General features: G+C 37.1%; 3 protein-coding genes across 4 annotated transcripts in view; 2 read left to right on the top strand and 1 right to left on the bottom strand.

The window, feature by feature from the left end:
- The window catches only part of SmydA-4 (SET and MYND domain containing, arthropod-specific, member 4), a 35,217-nt gene extending 29,058 nt beyond the window's left edge, over window positions 1-6,159 (top strand). For both annotated transcript variants that reach the window (XM_065228758.1, XM_065228759.1), the window contains exon 5: window positions 4,770-6,159. In XM_065228758.1, coding sequence (XP_065084830.1) covers window positions 4,770-6,045 — 1,276 coding nt within the window. In that variant the 3' untranslated portion in view covers window positions 6,046-6,159. The remainder of the gene's footprint in view (window positions 1-4,769) is intronic.
- Window positions 6,160-18,057: 11,898 nt separating this feature from the next.
- LOC135707049 (UPF0488 protein CG14286) lies at window positions 18,058-18,868 on the top strand. The gene is made up of 2 exons (XM_065228771.1): window positions 18,058-18,386; window positions 18,448-18,868. The coding sequence occupies exons 1-2, from the start codon at window positions 18,149-18,151 to the stop codon at window positions 18,828-18,830; spliced, it is 621 nt and encodes a 206-aa protein (XP_065084843.1). The 5' UTR covers window positions 18,058-18,148; the 3' UTR covers window positions 18,831-18,868.
- LOC135707050 (28 kDa heat- and acid-stable phosphoprotein) lies at window positions 18,857-20,204 on the bottom strand. The gene is made up of 4 exons (XM_065228772.1): window positions 19,994-20,204; window positions 19,822-19,909; window positions 19,388-19,758; window positions 18,857-19,326 (listed from the first exon to the last, which is right to left on the bottom strand). Exons 1-4 carry the CDS (start codon window positions 20,001-20,003, stop codon window positions 19,310-19,312), a joined length of 486 nt encoding a protein of 161 aa, XP_065084844.1. The 5' UTR covers window positions 20,004-20,204; the 3' UTR covers window positions 18,857-19,309.
- Between the last annotated feature and the right edge of the window lie 4,451 nt (window positions 20,205-24,655).

Here is a 24,655-nt window from a genome sequence, read left to right as displayed (position 1 = left end):
GCTATTGTGTTGATGGCCTCCCAAAGATTTTCACAGACACATTCGACGAGGCTGTTGAAGTTTAGCCGGTGATCGATCATCACTTCCAGGTATTTCAACACGCGCTTCGAGGCAAAGGCGTGCGTTGGACCAAGGATGGAGCCTTGTGGAACTCCCGTTGTGATCTTAATCGATCTCTGTCCCATATCTGTCTCGTAGACCAGAACCAGGCTCTAGAAGTAACTCCTCAGAATCCTGCACAGGTAGTCAGGAACCCTCATCCTATGCAGCGCTTTGGCAATGGCTTTCCAGCTGCGCTGTTGAACGCATTCTTGACGTCGATCGTTATCACGGTGCAATATCGATCTCCTCTTCGCTTCTGCTTGGACGCCTTCTCGGCTCTCTCGATTATTGTCCGAATTGCATCCACCGTTGATCTCCCTTTCCGGAATCTCCGACAATCCAAAACAAAAGCTGATAGAGTTGATTGGGTTGAAGCATTGACGATGTTATTTATCTCCGTTGAATTCGAGAATTTGCTATGACGAAATCTCTTCAAAGTCATTCAAAACTGTTATGTACAATTTAATGAAATGTGTAATGCTCTTTTTTATTTTCTAAGAATAAATGTTGCTGACAATGAACCAATGTTTTTATTGCAATTGCAAAAAAAAACGGTTTTCCGTGCGACAAATGACTTTTCCAGCAAACAGCAATTCAAAACTAATAATTCTTAGTAGGATTATGTTATATTAATGAAAATGAATTAAAATATAAAAGGTACATTGGATGAAAGACCTTTGCGTTGAATTGATTGATATTTGAATGAAAAAACACTTAAAATCGTCAAATTTTCACTTTGCCCCATACTACAATTTTACCCTAACTGCCCCTAATAATCAAATTTCAACTAATGATAAGAATAAAAATCATTCAGAGCGAAAAGTTTGAGTATTCATGTTTAAAAACTGAAAAGTTTAATGAAATCTGCAGGCTTGCAAAATCGGGAAAAAAGCTGACAAAATCGTAGACAAAATCGGGAAAGCACTGTATTTGTTGTATGCCGATTGTTCACAAATTGCTTTAATACATTTAAAGCTTCTAAAAAAATAAGGAGTATTCAATGTATGTTTAATGATAGTCTCTTAACACGTCAAACAACCTTGGATGATCTTAAGTAATTTAAAAAAAATATGTTCATTATTTAACATTTTAAGCGGCTTCAGGATACAATTAAACTTTTAATACTGTTTAGTGTAAACCTATAAACACTTCAAAAGATCCTGTACCGTATGCGTGATAATGTTTGTACCATTGAGCAATGTCAAAATTAAAAAAAAATCTTAAAAATTCCGTTTTCGAGTTTTTTTTTTATTTATTCAAATAGTCTTAAACTCAGAGTCTTAAACTATTAGCGAATTGGTTTATTATCGGGGTTGGAACCAGTTCCAACCCAGTACGAAATCGAACTTTTTGTCAGTGCGAACCTCAATCTGAGGTAGGTTTTAAAAACAAACGATCAAACTGACGTTTGTCAGAATACAAGCAGACCCAATCTTAATACCCGATCCAGGTTGGAACTGAATAATAAACAAATTCGCTATATGATAATCATCGATCGAGTTTCCACTTGCTGCAATTACGGCCTCCACACGCTTCCGGAATGCAAGGCAGGTTCTAATAATGTAGTCTAGATCCATTTCTCTCCAGGTACGGGTCAATGTTTGTCTAATGCTTGCTGTACTCAGGTGGCGTTTAGAACAGGCCTTGTCCTTCATGACGCGCCATATTGAGTAATCCAGCGGATTAAGATCGATGCTGGATGGCGGCCACATATCCTTCGCCCAGAACGGAAGATGTTCCTGCAACCACTTCTGAGTGCGGTTCGAGGTGTGGCACGGAGCCCCATCTTGTTGAAATACAACATTTGGCTTCGGACCGTACTGTTCTTTGATCCACGGAAGAACATACTTACTTAAAATCCCGATTTAGAACTCCGTGTTTACCTTGTCGCCTTTTGGAATGAACACTGGGTCCATTTTTTTGCCATCGGGAGCCACCAATCCAAACACCATAACGCTAGCATTATGCTTGGTCAGATACACGTTCTTGTGCTCGTCGGCCACGTCTTTTACCGGAAGAGAACTAATATACCGGTCGGCTCTGGAATTTGATACGGGATCGACGGTAAACATGCTCTCGTCGGTGAACAGGATTACCGGATTTTTTCGCTTAAGGAAGTTCAAGATTTTCTTGCATCGTTCGACTCCCGGATGCGTTTGGTAATCATGTGAGTTTTTCTTTGACGTAGAACTACGTCTTTGTCGACTATACTGGGGTACAAATCAAAAAATATGTGTGGTGAAATAGTGTTAGGTTTTGAACACTTGTAACTTTTACATTTATAGATGAAATTAAAATCTAAATACGCCAATCGATAGAATATTACCTAACAAATCTGCTGAAATAAATACCTTATCCAATTTTTAATCAAAAAACTTTTGAAAAATGCGCGAATGATAATGTTATTATTGTTTTCATGAACTAAACGTTTTCCCCAAACACAGTCATGATAAATACCACTTGGTTGCACATCATTCTGCTTGAACCTGAAAAGATATAAAACAGCGCTGCTTTCCTGACTCTGCTCATTACCGCTTCGGACGGCGTGGCACTTGGTTCTGCAGCAAGCAGGACTTAGTCAGCGGCTAAAGGTGGATCACGGCGTGACCATGACCACAACTAGGGTGCCTTCCATTTATTTTGGCTAAGAAAATGTTTTATGAAATTATGGAATAATAAGATTATATGATAATATTTTGTTTGTGTAAGCAACAAGAAAATATTGTGAAGTTTGTGTCTGACGCATAATACCTGCCAATTTTGCTACATTAGCGTCGCAATAAGCGATTTTGTCATTTATCTCACCCACTCTTCGAGCAGAGGCGATCAGAAAATCGCTCAGTGTGACTCTGTTAAAGCTAAATTTGCATGTTTTTTGTGTCAAACATAAACTTTACAATCTTTTCTTGTTATTTACACATACAAAATATTATCATAATTCCGTAATTTCATTAAACATGTTTTTTGTCAAAATGAATGGAAGGCACCCTGACCACAACTATGAGGAATGAGACTTGGAAAATTATGTATGTAAACCCCCTCTCCCCTTAACAATAACCTCTCCCCCAACCCTTAAAAACAACCTCTTAACTCCCCTTAACAACAACCCGAAAAAGACGTGGACTTAGACGATCACTTTTTTCCGGGAAATAAATTTTAAGCAAACCACAATTAGGGGCTATTCATTAACTACGTAGACATTTTTTTTATTCTTGACCCCCACCCTGCGTAGACAATTTTCCATACGATTTTTTTTTTTAATTTGTATGGGCTGTGGATAATTACACCCCCCCCCCCCCCCCCCACTTAAACTCTGTCCACGTAGTTTATGAACAGCCCCTTATAAGTAAAAACAATTTTTTACACGCAGAGTCAAAATTTTCAAAAACAAATTGCTTAAGAGGAGGTATAAATTCGATGAATTACCAACAACTGACTGTAAAACATATCTGGTAGATTAACATCCAAAATCCATCCTTTTTCCATATTCTGCACAAAAGAAACGTTCGGCCCCACCCCATTCATAAACATAAGTATATTAGTCAAAAATGCTTGACAAACATCAATTTTACGTGGTTCTACGTCATACTGCGGTCGTGTCTATTTAGGACACAACCCTTTAATTTTTTCGTGTCCTCGACTTCGCCCCGCAATCTTCCTTTACGATCTTCCGTGCCGTAAAGTCACTGATCCCGTGTTCCTTTGCCATTTTCCTTATTGAACGCACTGGATTCACCCGAATCTTCCTTTTGATAGCAGCGATAACCCTCGGAACCCGAGCTGACCTCGGACGACCTGTGGCCACCTTCGCGGAAAGTTGTCCTTTCTTTTCTCGGTCTAAAACCCTTTTGACGGCCCACCGGGACACTCCCACGGCGATTGAAATGTCTTTTTGCGACATTTGCGCGTGGGACAAATCACGAATACGCCTCCACTTCGTCATGGTGCAACTGTCAAACTAAGTAAATCATTTTCTTTTATACACAGCCTACTACCATAGAGGTAACTCTAAGACTAGAAGGTCCCGAAGAAGCGTGCTCAACTTTTTGGCTCAGCTCTGGTACTCTCTTCGGTCCCAAGCTAATCGATTCACTCCTCGAAACATAGGAAAATCCACTAACCCCTCAATTTATCTGTCAAACTTTCATAGCGAATCAAAACAAACATTGTATAGTACTAGAATTTTGACTAGAATGGGATACTTTAATCGATTTGCTTGGGACCAATAAGCTAGTCAAGTAGTGAGCGAATTTAAAATCGTTAGTTTCGTATTGATTGTTGCTACTACGGTATGAGCTATAGGTTACGTGCTTGCAAAGAAAACCAAGGCATTGTATGCACAGGTGAAACGGGAACATTATTTGTACGATGGTGCAAACATTATCACGCATACGGTAAAGATGATGACTATATTTGATATACCAAGAGAGTCATAAACGTAGCCAATATACCACATTTGAATATGTTTTATATGAAATTAAATTAACTCAAAAATACAACTAACTCAAATACATTTCAGCTTAGAATTCTGCGCACGCAATTATGAAATACACCATTATAAAAACATAGCATGGCCATGACTGGTGCATCTACTCTAATTCAGCTCTAAAAGCAATTTCAATTCTAATGACATCATAACAAATACGGATATCTTCATCTTCTTTCAGATGTGCCCACTGTGGGTGGCGTGTTTGTTCTACCAGCTGCAGCAGCCTTACCGTCAGCGGCGACCATAGAAAACTGGAATGCAATCCACTCAAAGAGCACAATGTGGCAAAACTTTTCGAGACAAGCTCCGCCGAACAGATAAAGATAATGTATGAGGCTATTTTTGCGCTCCGCTGTCTGCTGCTAAAAAAGTCTGATCCGGAAAGGTACGCACTGTTGCTGGAAATGGAAGCCCTTAACGAACTACGGCAGAAAATTTCATCGCTCTGGAAACGCAATCAGCAATTGATTGTGAGCCGCATCCGCGACGAGTGGAAGTTCGATGAGTTCACCGAAAGCGAAATTCATACGGTGTGCGGAATAATTGAAGTCAACTCGTTCCAGATTGGTCAAAGTGAGGTCCATGCTCGTGCATTGTACCCGGAGGCATTCTACATCATGCACGATTGCACTCCCAACACCACCCACACCGATGATCCGAAGACTCAAGTGCTATCGATAAGATTAACCAATGACCTGAAGGCAGGCGAACCAATTACGCTGTCCTATTCGTACACCCTCCAAGGCACCCTGAAGCGAAGGCAACATTTGTACGAAAGCAAGTTTTTCTGGTGCCAATGTAAACGATGTTCCGATCCCACCGAGTTTGGCACAAATTGCAGCACTATGAAATGCACCAAATGCCAGAAAGGTCACATCCTTACCACCAACCCTTTGGACCAAAACGCGGATTGGAAATGCAAATCTTGCTCAAACATAATACCAGCGCAAAATGTCCTTCAACTCCTGGACAGACTATTCAAAGAATTGGATGCCATTGATGGAAATGGTATCGAGTTGTACGAACATTTCATCACCAAATATCGCCATATCTTACACGACAATCATTACCTATTCCTGTCAGCAAAGCATTCTCTCTGCCAGTTGTATGGCAAAATTTCTGGCTTTTTAATTTCGGAAATGAGTCTGGAGCAAATCATAGAGAAAGAAAAAATCTGCCGAGATCTGCTGCTTGTGGTGTCTGCATATGAACCAGGGCTCAGTCGGTTGAGGGGCGTAATCATGTACGAGCTACATGCACCGATCATGATTCAAGTAAAATACCAATCTGAAACTGGGCAGATCAATGCTAACCAACTGAAGCGAATGCTAACTGAAGTGATACAATTACTCAAACAAAGTGCGGCAATTCTTTCCTTCGAGCCACCCGGTTCACAGGAGTACGAGATGGCTGTGGCTGCACGTGACGCTTTGCAAAAGATGCAGGCAACGTAATCAGAATAGATATTTTTTATAAATTTTTATTAGCAAAGTACATGTTCAAAAATGTGATAACTTTTGGAATAAAATTCATATAAGGTATGTAGCAAATCATTTTCGCATTCGTGAGAGTGAAGGTGCTTCATTTTGAGAAATATATTTGTAATCATGTCGATCATGTAACCAGTTTGATGCATAACCAAAAAATTAAATCCAATGCAAGAAAATCAAGGATTGAAGAAGGTTTAGGAGTCATGAAAAAGGTTTGAAATTCTGGTATTACTGTAAGTGAGTGCTGCAGTGACAGTTAACTACATCAATTTCACTACAACTGGAACTGACTTGTTGAGCTTTGTCATCGAAGTAGATAGACAAAAGGTGGAGCTTTAAAAATTGAAAACGATAAAGTGACATAATAAGTAGTCAAACACAAACCATAAATCTTTTGTCCAACCTCTCAGTCTTCATTTATTTTTTAGTTGTTTTTTTTTTCAAACGAACTCGCATTGTTCGAGTATTAAACTCAAAATGAAGCATTCTATTGATGATACGTAACAAAAAATCTAACAACGACTTAATTCGGTAATTTCATTGGAAAGAAACTCCCTTAGGTATGTCTAAACGAAAAACACAATACATAGTAGGAAACCATATTGTTTGTGGTATTGCTCATAGATTAAGAAATGGCTTATTTGCCGAAGTGATTAAAATGCGATGTTAATGTTTATATTTATTGGTACAGTAATTGCATTAGTGAAAATACCAAGACGAATATTACTGTTCGATCGTACCATCGGCACCGGGTACCATTGGATTTGAACTTGTATAGCGGCAACCAGGGCGTCACAATACCAGCTTCAATTGACCACTTTGTCAAGCAGTTTTGGTGTGACTTTCTACCAGCGATTTCACAAAACTGGACCAACTAATTTCTATTTTTTTGTGAAACGCACAAATGTTGGCTATTTTTTTCGAGGTTCTAGAAGAAAAAATCTCAAAATAATGTTTCATTTCAAAGTTCGAGTGGTAGTAAACGTCATTTTATCTGCTCGAATGCAGAGCTGCCAGGTGGTTTTATAAAAAATCTGTATCCACTCTATTAAAAAATCTGTATTTTCTGTATTGACGATTTTTTTCTTAATTAATCATGTTTTGTTGTTTTACAAATACAGTGCATACAAAATAACCATAAAAAGTGCTTAACCACCTATTCGGGCTATCGTACTAACCATACGGGATATAATTGCGCCATTTGTGAATCGTCCGTACTTATTTATAAGAGTGATATGAAGCCGTTTGAAAATGTATGGAGATTTTAGTTTCTATTCATTATCTTCCTGATAAGCAGTTTTAAATGCAAAAAAGTGCACGAGTTCATTACTATTTGATATTTTTAATATAGATGAATACAATTAATTACATCATTTGTGTGGTAGTTACACCGAAAAGTCGAGAGATGTCGCCCCGCCAGTGCTGGTAAAATCATTTTTGCAGTATGGAGAATATCAGAAAATCCGCTATTTCTTACGAAATACATTTTCAATGCAAGTAAAATGTTTACGAGTACTTGTATTTGTACCATTTTAATGTGCTCGGGCACTTTTCTTGTATTTAACATACATGCTTATATTGGAAATATTCAATTAATACTGTAAATCCCCATACAATCTCAAATCGTTTACTACCAGCTCCATATGCATCCGAAAGCGGTTGGTCCTCTGGTTGTGAATGCTGTCAAAAACACCATAACATGATTAATTGTCGATGGAAATTTGATAGGTTCCCGAGCAGAGGGTGAGAACAAAATGAAAACAAGAATTATGTTGTTTTCATTATTCCTGATAACTCAAATTGATTTCATTTTGATGGAGTTGATGGCTAATAGAACAAAAATGAGAGCTAAAAGATATGCGAAGAATATCAAAATTATAACATATATTGATATTAGTGAGAACTGCTTGATAACTTATTTTGATATAGATTTTTTTTTTTCTCAAGCATTTTATAAAAATCTGTATAAATCTGTATTGTAATATAAAAATCTGTGATAAATCTGTATTCTGTATCGGGTCTGAATTAAGATTAAAAAATCTGTATAATACAGATAAATCTGTATAAATGGCAGCGCTGCTCGAATGAAGTGGTTAATTCAGAGTTGATAATAGAAGAGTTACGCAAAGTGAAGCTTGCAACACTGATGTCGAGCAATGGCCATTATTTTATGTTGGCGCCTTTGTTTTTGTTTACACCTCGGATGACTTCACCTGGGTTGTGAAAGATTCCTCTAGTTTCGATAACAATAATTCTCACGCAACGGAGTCGGTTTGTCTAGTATGCTCGATAGGTAGACAGTTTGACAGTGCGATAGGTAGATTTTGGTTTCAGTCTGCGTAACTCTTCTATTATCAACTCTGCTTCAATATACAAAATTGTTACGACGAAGTAAAGGAGAAAAATCTATATTGTGTTGATTAATTTTGATTAATGTTGATCTATTTTGCTGTGATCAATGTGCACTAAATTCGACATCGACTACAATAGGAACTGACTCTATTTCACATTTTTTGTTGACTTGCACCTTAGTATCATACACAAAAACATGTTGTGGGATAAAACAATTCGCAAAAAATACGTTATTTTTTTCAATAGCTCCATCATTAGTTTTGAAGTAGGTCTCTGAAGCAGAGAAGAGAGTGAAGGTTGCATTTTATGATAAAGCAACACCCAACTAACAATTTTCACAATGTAAACGCTTTACTCATTTCATTTATACAGTCTCAAGCTGTATTCAAACGTTATACGATATGAGGAAACCTTTACTCAACCTCTATACAAGCAAATCTGGCGAACTTAGTCAGCTACTTATGGCTGTTGGAACGGTCGGGAGAAGCTCTTATTGCATATCCATTAACGCTTCTATACAGCTGTTATCCTGCTGTTTAGTTGTGTGTGAACTTGAAAGGCGCTTATTCAACCTTTTCCCGGTTGTCCAATAATCACTACACAGCTTTCTCTTGAAGCCGGGTTAAATACTGTTTACGCTTTTTTATGAAGGAATTTATTGAGTTTATTTTGCTGTGAATCAAATTAATCGAAATTAGTTACAAATCATCACCAAATTATTTACCCTGCACCGGAACCTGGAATCGAACTCGAGACGACCTCATTGGCAAACCCTGACACTACCAACTGTGCTACGCCAACACTTTGAACTTATGTAAACAAATCAACATTCCCTTCTACAACAAAATCGCTGAGTAGAGGCTTTATAATAGTGCACATTAGGGTGTTTCATTTTGAAAAAAGTGATGAATTTTTGATAGGCCACCCTCCAGTTCGATTCATAGCCCCAAAATATGAACCTGTGCAAAAAATGGTAAAGATTGATGAAGGTTTAGAGGTCGCGCCAATGATTTGGATTTTGTATGGAGATTTTGGTGAATTAGTATGGGAAATTATTGATTTTCGTTTACATTGCTCTAACTTTGGTTGTAGTTGTCCAAACGTTGAAAAAAAAAATATGTGGTTGTCATGACAATGATCAACAAGCCTGTTGTTGTTGCGATGAAATTGGCGTTGTTGCCTTGTACATATTCATCTGTCAATTTACCCTATTTTGCCATTTTTTCACATTTTTATAATTCTTGATACGCTGCAAAACTGAGCGTAGCAACTGTAGGCTTTTTGTTTATTGCCATAGCAATAACATAATAAATTTTTTCGACATTTGGACAAGTAGAAGCAAAGTTATAGCGATATAAGCGATTTTTTAAATTCTTCCATAGTAATTCCCATACAAATTTCAAATCATTGGCGCGACCTCTAAACCTTCATCAATCTTTACCAATTTTTGCACAGGTTCATATTTTGGGGCTATGAATCGAACTGGAGGGTGGCCCATCAGAAATTCATCACTTTTTTCAGAATGAAGCACCCTAGTGCACATTAATCACTTTTCTCGACTAGTTATAAAAAGGGCAGAGTAAAAGCTCTAAAACTGCACACGTCTAAAAATAAACCTAGTTGACTGTGAAAATGCTTCCGAAGTTGCTCTAATACAGTTTATAAGCTGAGTACAGGTTGTTTAGTTGTTGAAAAAGCACTTTTGATGTTTATGTTATTCAGCAAGAGTTGTTGGTTGTGTAGAAGCCATCAAATGAGTAATATATTCACTTTGTTAGCTTTGTTTTGCAGCTACAAGTGGAAAGTTGATTAGTGTGTGTATAGAAGTGACATTAGCGTTTATTGGCTGATGTTATTCAGTGCGTCTGACAAATTGAATAATGGTTGTGAGAAAGTTGAGTAAACGCTCTTCAAAACTATTTTGCTAGCTTTTGCTTGTAGCTGTATCTGCAGCTTCTTTTCAGCTACTTTACAGCACAACGCTGGAAAAGTTGGCTTACAAAGCTGAAAATGTTAGTTGGGCAGGCAGTTGTTTTCCCTATCAGAAGACGGTACCGTAAAACGGGGTAAAATTGATTGTTTTTTAAAGTATATTCTAAATATTTTGTACAACAATGAATGTTTTTCAAATTTTATATTTTTAAAACAAGTACTGAGGTTCCACGAGATAATTCGTTATCATAGAGGTAACTCTAAGACTAGAAGGTCCCGAAATAACGTGCTCAACTTTTTGGCTCAGCTCTGGTACTCTCTTCGGTCCCAAGCTAATCGATGCACCCCTCGAAACATAGGAAAATCCACTAACCCCTCATTTTATCTGTCAAACTTTCATAGCGAATCAAAACAAACATAGTGTAGAACTAGAATTTCTACTATAATAAGGCACGCTTATAGATGTACTTAGGACCAATAGGCTAGTCAAGTAGTGAGCCAATTTAAAATCGTTAGTTTCCACCGGTTGGTAATATGTTCAACGGAAATTAAAGCATTTGCACTATGTTTTTAGTTTTCCGACCGAACATCAGTATTTTGATTTGGGGTAATTTTGATAATGCTCGATGAATGTAGAAAAAATGGGTGAAACTCAAACAATTTAGTTCTATAAATATGAAACTTTTAATGAATATATAATCAGAAAACATCATAAGCAAAAAGAATACATCATTAAATTTGTGATGGCTATATTGGAAATACATTTCATATGTGATGGTTTGAGTGCTTTTTCAAACAGACGAAAAACACGAAAATTGTTTTTTAATATGTTTTATTTTACAAACACACATTGTAACACATTCTATATAAAAACTATATGCGATAGCAACGGAAATGCCCTAAGCTACAATATGGGACCAATGTTCCTTATTTGGAAAAAGCGCAGCGTGTAAATTTAATCTTTATATTATACGATCAAAGTTACCCGCATTAGCAAAGATACCCCGTTTTACGGTACTTTCAATATTGAACAAAATGTTGGTTCATATGTCAGTGAAGTAGGGGAGGAAGGGGTATAACGATCATACGGGGTTAAAGCACCTCTTTGTTTTCCATAACATAAAATTATCATGCATCATCATTATGTACTTTACAGCGTGTTCGTAGAATGATGCAAAATAGAATACTGTTACTTTTCTCAAACACGCAGAAAAAACTATCGCCGAAACAAAAATATTTGAGGTAAATTTAAACGGCCACAAACATAAATTAGGTTGATTTCAAACGTATTCCATGTTTGAAGTCATGTGAAATCAATGTTTAAAATAAAAATAATGTTGCGGTTATTTCAAAAATATTCGTGCTGAAAATAAACGTATTTATTTTTGTTTGGTTTGACAGCTATGCGAACAATAATAAATATGTTTATTTTAAACATGCTTCTCATGTTTCAAATAAACATACATATTTTTTAAATTATTTTAGTAGTTGAGTGGAATGGATGTGTTGAGGTTGAGCAATTGTTGGTACAACCACCGGTTGGAAACTAACGATTTAAAATTGGCTCACTACTTGACTAGCCTTTTGGTTCCAAAGCAAACGATTAACGTACCACATTCTTGTCAAAATTCTAGTACTACACTATGTTTGTTTTGATTCGCTATGAAAGTTTGACAGATAAAATTAGGGGCTCATGGATTTTCCTATGTTTCGAGGGGTGCATCGACTAGCTTGGGACCGAAGAGAGTACCAGAGCTGAGCCAAAAAGTTGAGCACGTTTCTTCGGGACCTTCTGGTCTTAAAGTTACCTCTATGGTACAACATTAATTGAAAATTAGGGGGATTCAGTTATTGATTTTCAAAGTCAGAGCAAAAGCTCGTATACTTGTTCTCCACCTGTTCAATACTTTGATAGTAAGCATCATAGTTAAGGTACACCGGGGCAAGTTGAAACGGTACATGTATCTCTTAGTGGAAGTGAACATTTACTGTAATTATTTTTGAGAGGCATTGTGTAGTACCGCAAACTACTTTTTTTTTTTAGTTCTTTATTAAGGAGATTTTTAGCCTATGGCTAGTTCATCTCCGACGACCGCAAACTACTGTATTAGAAATAATCTCAGTGATTATTCACTTCCGCTAACAGATACATCTACCGTTTCAAGTTCCCCACGCACTTTTTTCTCTATGATAAATGGTATATGCATTTAGATTTACATCGGACGTCCCTCCTTCTTTACATATTATGCACAAAAAATACATCCGAAGTCCCTCCTTTTTTAAATATTCTGCACAAAAAATACTTTCTAAGCCCCCCAACCAACAATCAATACGAAACTAACGATTTTAAATTGGCTCACCACTTTAGTAGCCTATTGGTCCCAAGCAAACGATTAACGTACCCTATTCTAGTTGAAATTATATTACTACACTATGTTTGTTTTGATTCGCTATGAAAGTTTGACAGATAAGGGGTGTGTGGATTCATGCAGAACATGCAGGGGTGAGTGAAATAGCTTGGGACTGCTTGGGACCATTGTTCTGGTACTGAGTGAGCCAAAAATAATAATGATTTTCTTCGGGACCCAGTGGTCTTAGAGTTACCTCTATGCCCCAACTGTCAGGATTTCCCGCCGTTTTTTTTATGAATGGCGCGAGGCAAAAAGTATATTTTTTGTGCAGAATATGTTTAAAAAGATGGACTTCGGATGTTAATCTATTTGCATATATAGAGGTACCAGATATGTTTTAGTCAGTTATGATCATTTTTTTTTCTGGGTAGCGGGTGGAATAAATTAGAGTTAAAATTACTAAGCATCTGCCCGGGATAATGCAATCTGAAATTTCTGCAACCATAGTTTTTAATTCTCATAAATTCCTCTCTTCTTTAAACTAATTGTGGAGTTATAATGGTTCATTACTTTCTTCGATATTGCGGAGCGCAGCTTTGTTTGGCAAGCTTCCATTTACAATGATTATATGATAAGGAATGAAAAGACAAATAAACCTAGCTGAGCTTTTCAGCACGATAGGTGAAACAAATGGCACTTCATAATCCTTCTGCATTAATTGATTGGCCATTGGTTGATTGATTGATTGATTGGCATTGATTAATTGGAGATTAATTTTCCTGACATCGCGATGACTGACTTGCAAAATAAGCCTAACAATAAACATCGGATTCATTTTTTAAGCGGTGCATGAACTCAAGCTAATATTAAATTCCGAGCAAAGCCGGAACACTCAACTATTTGCAATAAAAGCCCTATGATAAACAGTTTAGAGCAACTATAAAATATTAGATTTTTCAACTCAAAATTTTGAACGCATAATGTGAATTCAGAAGCATCAAATTACTTAATAAGAATATTGGTTATGATTTTAAACAAAACAAAATTTATTTTTCCAGGCTCATTTGCTGTAGCTTTGCGGAGCTGAGAAACAAAATGTAATTACGACCAATTTTTGTAACGGGTCACCCCACTATGCACAATTTACCTAACTAGTGTAGCCTAAAGAGGTGTAGCCATATAAAACCAATTGGTCCCAAGCAAATCGATTAACGTACCCCATTCTAGTCGAAATTATAATACAACACTATGTTTCTTTTGATTCGCTATGAAAGTTTGACAGATAAAATGATGGGTTCGTGGATTTTCCTATGTTTCGAGGGATGCATCGATTAACTTGGGGCCGCAGAGAGTACCAGAGCTGAGCCAAAAAGTAGAGCACGTTTCTTCGGTACCTTCTGGTCTTAGAGTTACCTCTATGGTACATTCATCAATGTACTTCAAACCGAGGGGGACGACTCTATCTACGTTGCAGGAAAGATTGTGTACGCTAGGTGCGTACACGCTGAATAGATAGAAAGAAGATTAATGACGATTCTGAAGATTTCCTGCAAAAAGATGCAAGTAGATGCAAGTAGATGCAAGTAGATGCGAGAATTGAAAAAAGAGTTTTCGAAGATTGATTCGCCAGTGTGAAATTTTTTGAGCATCTAGTATTGAGATTTAGATGTGTCGCCCCCTCGCTTCAAACCGATCCAGTGTGAGCTAATATAAAATCGTTAGTTTCCACCGGTTGCTAATACTAGCGGTGACAGAGAACTCTATGTGTCTACTCTATGTCTTCTATGTTATGTTACCAATGTGGATGTTAATAAAGTTTATTCAACAGCCTAACTTAAAACAGTTCCAACAAACCTTCAACCAAAGAATTTTAGGGACTGCCATCAAATGATCCTGTGTGCTTCGAAGATCTTATTTGCTTTTCAACTCTCGGTTTGTTCAATCTGAGGTTAAATCATAGAGGTAACTGTTAAATCTTCTCGTAGCTTCCATCGTCCAGCCGATTTTAAAGAATCTTTTTCATTTTTCTTCATAATTCACTTTGCTATGTACTCGGTTATGCACTCGGCTATGTATTCTAAAGAAACTAATTATAACTAAATAAAATACTGAAACGCGTCGAGTAAACGAAGTCCCGCTATGGGAGTGTTGCCAGATGGTTTTCAAGCTTATCGGCACCAAAGCTTTTAAAATATGACAACTAAGAACTAAGAACGACCTTTAAGAAAGTAGGAAGATGTTTTGGTGGAATTTTTTAATTAGCTTCTGCAGCAAGTCGAAAATACTTCCAGAAAAAGAAACTCTTTCGCTAGAAGTTTGTAGAAAGTTCTAAGAAAACTCGGAAAAACATTCGGGGAGCTTCCAAGGAAAATGTGGAGAATCTTTTGGGTAAAATTTCAATAAACTTTCGGAAAAAATCGTGACATGCAGAGGAAGTCAGAAAGGTTTCGGAAAACGAAAGAAAATTCTAGGAGTAGCCATTTCGAGGGGAAGCTAGAAGAAGCCTGAAAAAAAACATCCAATACAAGTTGAAAAACAAAAACCACAAAGAAACGTATGGAGGATTCTATAGATACTTCCGGTAGAAGTTTGAAGGAACTTACTGGAGAAGACGGCAGGAACTTCCTTAGGTTGTTGGGAACAAACTGCAGAAGAAAGTCGGAAGCATCTTCTGGCGGAAGCCAGATACTTTTTGGGACCGTCGTAAGAAACTTCTAGGAGAAGTTGAGAAAAAATCCGAAAGGAACAGTTTTCTGCGAAATGTCGAAAGAAATTTCCGATGCAAATCGGTAGAATCTTCTAAGGGAAGGTAGCACAATATTCGGTAGAAAAACTGGCGCGAGAAGACGGAAGAACCTTTCGAGCGAAGCCAGAAGAAGCTTCAGATGGAAGGTGGAAGAAAATTCCAGGGTAAAGTTGCAAGAAACTTTCAAGGGAACTTGAGAAAGTAAGAAATATGAACATTCGGATGGGCCTTTATAAATGTTACCGGGATGAGACATCACCTATTTCTCGATTTTTGGGTAGCCAAAAACGGCGAGGAAGTTAAAAGAGTATCAAGCATAAGACATTTTTAAAAATGATTTTTTTTTTGAGCATTTGAGCAAAACATCCCTAATATTAAAAAAAAAATATTATAGAGATTTTCAGCTGAACGCAAGTTCATCTCTAAACATCTCTTATTAACAAATACCATAAACTAACAGTATCCCGGATAGGTGAACTATCCCACAAATGGTTTAGATGATACCCCGAACACGTCGTTAAGCTCTCTTTTCGGGGCTATTTTTATTAGGGATATTCAAAAAGATAAAAGTCTCTCACAACAGTTTTCTCTGACATTTTGAGCACAGACAGACAATAATCATTTTGATGGTTAAAAAAGATCGGTATATATCGGTATAAAATATCTAAAATCGGAATTCTGAGGAAGCTTATCTGTATATCGGTATCAAGCTCGAAAATCGGTACAAATACCGATAAATTGGTATATCTGGCAACGCTGCGCTATCGAGAATTCAAATTTTCACATGATGCACTAACAAAATAATAACAGAAGTGACTGCAGTGCCGAGAGGTGCTATGATTTTCATCCAAAAATAAGTTTAAAGTACGAAACCATCAAATGTACGGAGAGGCCAAGACGATTGAGTACTTTTAACTTACATTTGAGTTTTTTCGGACTTCTCATCCCAATTTGATGCAGTATGGTTGATTTATTTTAATATTTATTAAAATATTTCGACAGTACCCGTAAAACAAATTCAAAACATTGAACATTCTTGTTGATTACCATAAAATCACAACTTAATTTATGGCTCACAACAATGAAAATCATGGTACACAGCAAAAAAATGTAATATCGATCAATGTAATTCAAGCTGATGTATGAAATAATGATGTAATAGCAAAAAGCGGATACAATATTACATCAATGGATGTAATTTTGTTCGCAAAATCGATGTACATCGTACAACGTAATATTACACAACCGATGGATTGACCTGGGTTGCAGCAGTTTGGATGTAATATTCAACAACTTTTTTTTCTGTGTATACGAGAAATTTACAGTACACAGCAAAAAAAAATGTAATATCGATCAACGTAATTCAAGCTGATGTATGAAATAATGATGTAATAGCAAAACGCAGATACAATATTACATCAATGGATGTAATTTTGTTCGCAAAATCGATGTACATCGTACAATGTGATATTACACAACCGATGGATTGACCTGGTTGCAGCAGTTTCGATGTAATATTCAACAACTTTTTTTGCTGTGTACACATTCATTTTAATTGTTTGAGCATTGGGGGGGGCGACCCCGGCGTAGTGGTTAACATCCATACCTCTCACGCCAAAGTCACGAGTTCAAATCTCACCCCCGGACCACCCACGAATGACCCAAGAGTGTTAAAGTGACTATAATAAAAAAAAAAAAAAAAAAAAAAAAGTTTGAGCATTGTATCGTTAAAAATTTATATTTTTTTTTCTCCCGTAAAACAATTCAACAATAAAATTTATTGTACTCGAAGTTCAACAGTAAAATCATTTCGTTGTTTTATTATATTTTTTTTCGGTTATGGGTGACTTTGTAAATGCCGAATAAATGCCGATAACTTTATTCAGCTGTTGTATGTATCGAACGTATTAATAGGTACTAATCAATTAACATCTGAAAAACAACCTTAATTTGAGTTCTTCTGCTATAACTCATTAGTTGGGTGAATCTGAACCAACGTAAATTTATGGTTTCACCTAGAGTCGGTGTATAATGAGTCACGCCAAGAGTGAAGCCAAGTCTACCTATTGAACTGTCAAACCGGCTATGAAAGGTCCACGAAAGGTATTGCAATTAAATATTAAATATAGCCGAAGAAATGATCATATACACGCAGTGAGCATTACATTTGTCATGCGATACGTTTTGTAATGATCAGTAATGACAAATTCTACTATTTTTCCTTAAGATAATTCCACAAAATCACTGATATAATGATTTACTACAGCCGTTATTTTTTTTCCTCGCTAGAAGTCATTTGAAGTTGATGCAGAAGTCCTCTGTTGCCAAGTTAAAAGAAAGGGAATCTTTCGAAAACCGTGAAGCGAGTTCAACTGTTTTTCTCTTGGCGACCCAGCCGACAGAACCCATCGCTGAGTTTATTAAATTTTGGATTAAGATTAAATTTTAATCTTAAATGTGGGGACTTTTTCAACCGTGCATTTAGTTACCTTGTTTCAAACGTCAAATAGTCGTCCTTTCTCAAGTCGTCCTTTTCTAAGTCGTCCTTCTTTCCCCGCATCAGCACGTTTGTTTATTTCGAGCGAACAGCACAACAGAGAACAGTTCACTTTCAAATTTATAACTTTTCTTGTAAATAATCATTCATAATATTGTAATCAAGCATACATTCATCTTAAACGAAAAAATGCCTCCACCAAAGGCCAGACTACACAAGAGCACGGGAAAACTGAAAACAATTCCGAAAACGCCACCAACCGTGGCTGCTAGGGCGACTGCGAATGTTTCTTCCAGTTCTAGCGACACAGCTTCGCAATCTAACCCGTCGGATTCCGATCGACAGTTTGAACTGGAGCTTTACTGGTGCATCCAGCAACTCGAAAATTCTTTAAATGCGCCTCACGTACGGGAAAATAATAAGAAAGGTAAATAGCTGGTATCCGTTCAAATTTAAGGTTTTAAAAATCTTATTTTCCACTTAACCAGTTGAAGATGCGATGAAACTGATAAATGTTCTCAAATCTGCCAATCAACCACTGATCAAGAAACGCCAAATTATGCGCACGACTTTCGGTGACTATCGTTCAAAAATGGCAGAGGAGGAGAAAACCATGGCATTGAATCCGGAAAGTGTGCGCTTTGACGCCCCGAAAAAGAAAGCCAAATACCACTTTGTAAAGAAAGCGGCTATACTCAACGAAGAGAACAAGGATTTCCGATTCAACTTCGCTAACATTCAGTTAGACGATGAGGAGAAGAGCCAGGAACAACCAGATGAGCCAACCGTCAGCTGCCGTAGAGAGGTTAAAGTTAGGACTATTCCGCCATCCGACAATTCGTTTAGATTTAATTTCGCTATTGAAAATTAGACTCGGAGGAATAAAACAAGTTAAAACACATTGAAAAATCTGCCTAGTCGCAATTTTATTAAACATCCGATTTACTTTGCTGTGGTCAGTTGTGTGCATACGGTCGTTCCGAAGCAGTATTTTAAATGTTCCATAGAGTGCAATTTATAGTTACCAGTTTTGCTCATCCGAATCAGTGCTGGCTGAGTGCCCTATAACAAATATTATTTTATAATTTCCTATATAATGTTTCTGTTGCCAACTGGGGTTCTCTTTGTTCCGTTTTCTAATATATTTTTGAACATCCTGCAAAAATCGGTTGCCGTAGTTATTTCAATTAATTGCATTTACCAATGCATGCGAATTAAATTTTTAGCCTTTTAATGGGAAATTGAAATGTATGTGATATTTTCAATCGCATCAGAAATTCATTATATAGTCTATTCTAGTTTCCAGCTACACGTCTTTCGAATTTTACACTACGGGTCCAATTTTGTAGCTTACTTGCTGTCTTTCGCTGTGAAATATACATAAAAATTAGCAAATCAAACATTACCATCAAACTTTGTACCTCTTACACTTTTTCTCAGCTTCACGACGAGCGGCCGCTTCTGCCCGGTGTTGTTTAATAATGGCCAAGCGCGCCAGATCTGCCTTGGCTTGTGAAGTTTTACCTTCAGCATGCCGTTTCATGTAGGCAGCTTGTGCTTTCTGCTTTTCTATTTGCTCCCGTTCCCGGCGAGAAAGCTGGGGTGCGTCAGTTTCCTCCACCTCTGTAGCCTTTACGAAAGCTTTTTTTGTCTGGCGATTCGGATTCTGTATATCTATTAATGCTCCAGCTCCCTTTGCCTCTTCTTCGGATTCCTCCTCAGAATCGTCACTACCCTCCGCACTTCCCTCCTCCTCATCTTCTTCGTCCCCGGAAGACTTCTCCTGGGTATTTCTCCACCTAAAAAAAATAAGCCCAACTTATTAACTGTTTACCTTTATGACGCTTATTCCGTAAGCATACTTTTTCTTTGCCTCATTTGCCCGTTCGGCTTCGAGCTCTTCGGGACTGGTGAAGTGACGATTCCTTCCCTTGTGGTTAACGTATTTTCCTACAACAAAGAGACAATATCATCTCTATCATATACGACGAACTGTCTCCGAAAATAGCACGTAAACCCATCATTGGGACTCACCTCTTGGCATTGCTACGAAACTTTGATCACAGTTTCCTTCCGGCACTACAGACAAGCACTGATTGCAATGAATACAAATGGTTTAGGCTACACAAATTTAGTTGGCAAATATGTGTCCATGCACAATATGAATCGAAAAATAAGTGCTACGGGAACGACGACGAACGCACATTAGTTTTTCTCCTGATGGGATTGGAAACAAAATGTCAGCACACGCAAAACGTCAAAAAATAACAAAGAAGATCCTGTACTAAAAGCCGTGAGTAAATTCAAAGGGCCAATGGTGCCTGTTTCATTCTCGTAAGGGCCCATTCAAATATTATGTAACGCAAAAAATTGCATGCCATTGTTGAAGAATCAAAGTGACGATTGACTCAACACAGATTTTTTTGCCGAGATGGGTACCAGCAGCTCGGCAATCTATTTTGCTGGATCTCAGTGAAAAATTTGCCGAGATTCAGTTAACAAACGGAAATTTTTCCGAGATCTCGGCTATCAAACAAAATTCTAGGGTCACGCAATAATCTTTAACTTCAACGCAGGCAACGGCTGTAATTAAATTAATTACATTTACTTCTGCTTTAATTACATTAATTACACAATGTTGAACATTAACTTCTTTTTAACTCCATTAATTGCAGTTGATAATAAAAGTCGTAATAAAAGTACTTTAATTACATTTTCAATACTTTTAATTACATTAATAACGGATAGATAATTTTATTTACCATCAGTACTACTTCAAAATGCATTAATTACTTTAAGTACTTTTGATTGCATTTTAACTTCAACGCACCGGTTCTTTGTATTGCGTGCCCCTCGCTGAGATCTCAGTAAAAATAAAAGCCCAGCCTGCTTGGTGATACTAATCTCGGCAAAAAAAATCTAAGTGTGCAGATGGCGAGTGGGTGAAAATGGTAATGACTAGAGTCGGTGTATAATGAGTCACGCCAAGAGAAAAACAGTTGAACTCGCATCACGGTTTTCGAAAGATTCCCTTTCTTTTAACTTGGCAACAGAGGACTTCTGCATCAACTTCAAATGACTTCTAGCGAGGAAAAAAAGAACGGCTGTAGTATATCATTATATCAGTGATTTTGTGGAAATATCTTAAGGAAAAATAGTAGAAATTGTCATTACTGATCATAACAAAACGTATCGCATGACAAATGTAATGCTCACTGCGTGTATATGATCATTTCTTCGGTTATATTTAATATATAATTGCAATACCTTTCGTGGACCTTTCATAGCATCGTAATGCTTGTTTACTTTGCACGATAGGTAGCCGGTTTGACAGTTCAATAGGTAGACTTGGCTTCACTCTTGGCGTGACTCATTATACACCGACTCTAGTAATGACGTTTTTATATCTGTCAAATTGCATGATTTTTTTTAATACATAATCATTTTTGTAATTGCGGATCGTAAAACCAACCGATGGAAACTAACGATTTTAAATTGGCTCGCTTGGGAAGGTTCATTAATTATGTCACAAAAATTTGGCCCATTTCGACCCCCTTCCTCCCTCTGTCAAATTTTTGTATGGACCTTAATTCTTTTTTATGGCTAGTCACAGTTTCCTAAACCCCCCTCCCCCTAAACGTATGACATAATTAATGGTCGATCCCCTACTTGACTAGCCTATAGACCTTTTTGACGTTTAATCGTCTTTCTCTATCTAGCGCACATGGATGAATGAACGGTTTGTTTTCCCACTAATCTGTTTTCCTCTTGCTCGCACTCGTTCGAGTTAAATGGTACAGTAGTGTGCGCCGATTAAACGTCAAAAAGCTCTATTGGTCCCAAGCAAATCGATTAACGTACCCCATTCTTGTTGAAATTCTAGTACTACACTAAATTGCATGCCAATATATCACATGGTAGCATTCGTCACCCACACCCACACGAAATATCCCAATGACAATATGATCCACATTTACGTTTTTCTGGCGAACACCTCCAGTGCCTCCGCCACTACACTATTAACTTACGTGACGCCAAATGACACACGATCTGTCGACATGACATGACAAATCAGAAGCAAAGCAAACACAACATAGCACGAGAAATCGAGGCAAAATTATAAAGATGGGACGATCAGCATGCGCTGAATGAGGATGTTCAAGTTCGAAGTATGATGTGTCATCAACATCATTGTTCAAAATTTTTGCTGATGACAGGTATTCTCGAAAAAAATATTATAATTTAAATCTTTTAATTTTGTCGAAAATATTAACAGAATCCCGAGCAGAATCTCTTTATGAAGAGGTTTTTGAATGTATTGATTTTTTTTCTTTTTATTCCGTTATAATTGCTTATCTTTTGACAGATACGCGTCAGATCTTCTTTGCAGACTTCATCAGTGCCAAGTACTCAACACCAATAATATGCTTTTGCTGCTTTTTCTCAGGCCCGTTCATTTTGATGTTTAAGTTTTCTTTGTTGAGGATGTTTACAATTGTTAGTGATTAGTGAATTGCAATGAATTAATCGTTCTTTTTCATTAGTATGAATAAATCGATGGGGGAGGAGAAAGGGGGGGGGGGGGGTAAATGTTGGCGGCATTTAAAATGCACGAAACGAAAATCAATAATTTTATTCATGTGTTTCACTTATACATTTTTGCCAAAACATCAGCCTTATATATTCCATAAGACAAACCACATATGTCCTTAAAGGCTGCATAAAAGGTATGTGTGACCGCTTATACCAGCCCAGTGGCAGGCGCGTAGGCAACATGTCATACAGTGACAGCGGTCCCAGCACAGCAAAATAAATTATTTGAGCCCGGGACATGCTGCCTACTGTCAAACGCTGCTGTTACTGTCTTACCTGACTTATAACGAATATACGTTGTATCCGCGGGAGCACCAAATCGAAAAAAATTGAAAATGATTTGTTTTACCTCGCATAGTTCATATACCCCTGAATAGTACGTATATATTTACTCTCGAATAGAACGTATATACGTTTTATTCAAAGAAAGCATATACGTTTTATTCAAAATGACCATTTTGGAGTGTGATTTTCTTTTCAGATTAATGCAAATTGAAAAAAAGTATTTTTTTATAATGGTGCTTTATTGGACGATCAAACTGAAAAATAATCTTCAACCCCTTTTTCATTACCTTCATTATGTTACCTGTATTGGCGTTGACGGCACCAGCAAATTTAGACAGTTTCTTATGGGAATTTTCGGTGGAGTGAAAGGATAGTACAAAGTCCGCCATGTTTCACGGACTAGTCTGACGTTTGCTTATGGATTTTCTCATAGGAGTAAAGAGCTACAGAGTCGCCGTCAACGCCAATTACCACAAATATTTTTGTTTAAGTTGAATTTTTGAAGCTGCTAAGGACCAATCGTGAACTTTTTACTTCATCTCACTTCGAAGATTTCGCGGTTTTTTTGTATTTCTTCGCACCGATTGCAGCTGTCAAATACCCGACTAAAAATTCACTTCAGCTGGTTTTTCTTCGAATAAAGTGTATATACGTAGTAAACGAATAAAGAAGTATAGTATACGTTCTATACCATTAAAACGTATATTCGTTATGAGTCAGGTAAGACAGTAGTATAGGCCTTGTCACTGGCCTGGCTTATAGATTTCATTTGACATATGAGCTTCATTAACTTTTTGCAAGACGTCTGCTTATTAGTTGACTTATACATTTTATGAATAATACACACTTAAACAGAGACCCTGAGTTTGGTAAAAAAAAATTACCGTTTTAGATCGGTAATGCTAAAAATTACAGATGTTTCGGTATTTTCTCGGTTTATTGCTGAAAACTGTAAATGAAATTACCGAATTTCGGTAATTTTATTTTAATTTACCGAAAACGTTAAACATTTTTACCGGCAGGTCTGTAAATCAGCTTCATCACTGACTTCGGTGAACTATTTTACTGAAGTTTCGGTAAACAAAGCCTTCCATTACTGGTTTGGTAACGGTCTAGGTAAACGTCAAATCCACCATATTGTTATTTTCGATCGACATTAAAAGCGTTCGTGCTTGTGAAAAATATAAAAAGGTGAAATTATGGAGGTTGTTATGCAACACCAAGATGAGCGAATCGTAGATATTTTCCGTAAATAATTTATTTTCGTTATCTAAATAAATACCGATTACAGATGGCCGATGTTTGCTTGTTTTTTTTCTGTCGGTCCAAGTTCCATTCCCGTTGGCGACGATCTGAAAACAGCATTTGGAATCTTCTTCCTTGGTTTCAGTGTAGCACCGAATCTTTCCGACAAAAACTTAGCTTTTCAGATCGTTGCCAACGGTTTTTTTCATTGGTGGTGCAATATGCACACTAACTTATTGATCACGACTGCAGCCAAATTTTTGCATGGGTTGCAGTGACCGCCACCTTGAAACAATATTAAAGCAAATTACAGTTGAGTCGGTGACCTTTCAAAAAAATTACAGATCTCTCGGTAATTTTCGATTTACATATCGTCCTCAAAATTACAGTTCTCCGGTAAAGTCGACTACAAATCAAGCAATGCACATCGGTAAACGTTACCGATCGTTCGGTAAATTTGACAGCTAATTTTACTAATCCAGTTTACAGATTTTTCGGTAATGTTCTCGATTACCGAACACATTACCGACCGTTCAGCTGTTGAGAATTCGGTAAATGAATTACCGAAGTCTA

Source organism: Ochlerotatus camptorhynchus, unplaced genomic scaffold (genome assembly GCF_037179485.1).
Source record: "Ochlerotatus camptorhynchus isolate MF236.1 unplaced genomic scaffold, CSIRO-AGI_Acam_v1.1 ptg000302l, whole genome shotgun sequence".
In the NCBI taxonomy this organism is placed as follows: Eukaryota; Metazoa; Arthropoda; class Insecta; order Diptera; family Culicidae; genus Ochlerotatus; species Ochlerotatus camptorhynchus.
Note: the sequence above shows the minus strand (reverse complement) of the source record. Positions and strands in the feature narration are given on the sequence as shown.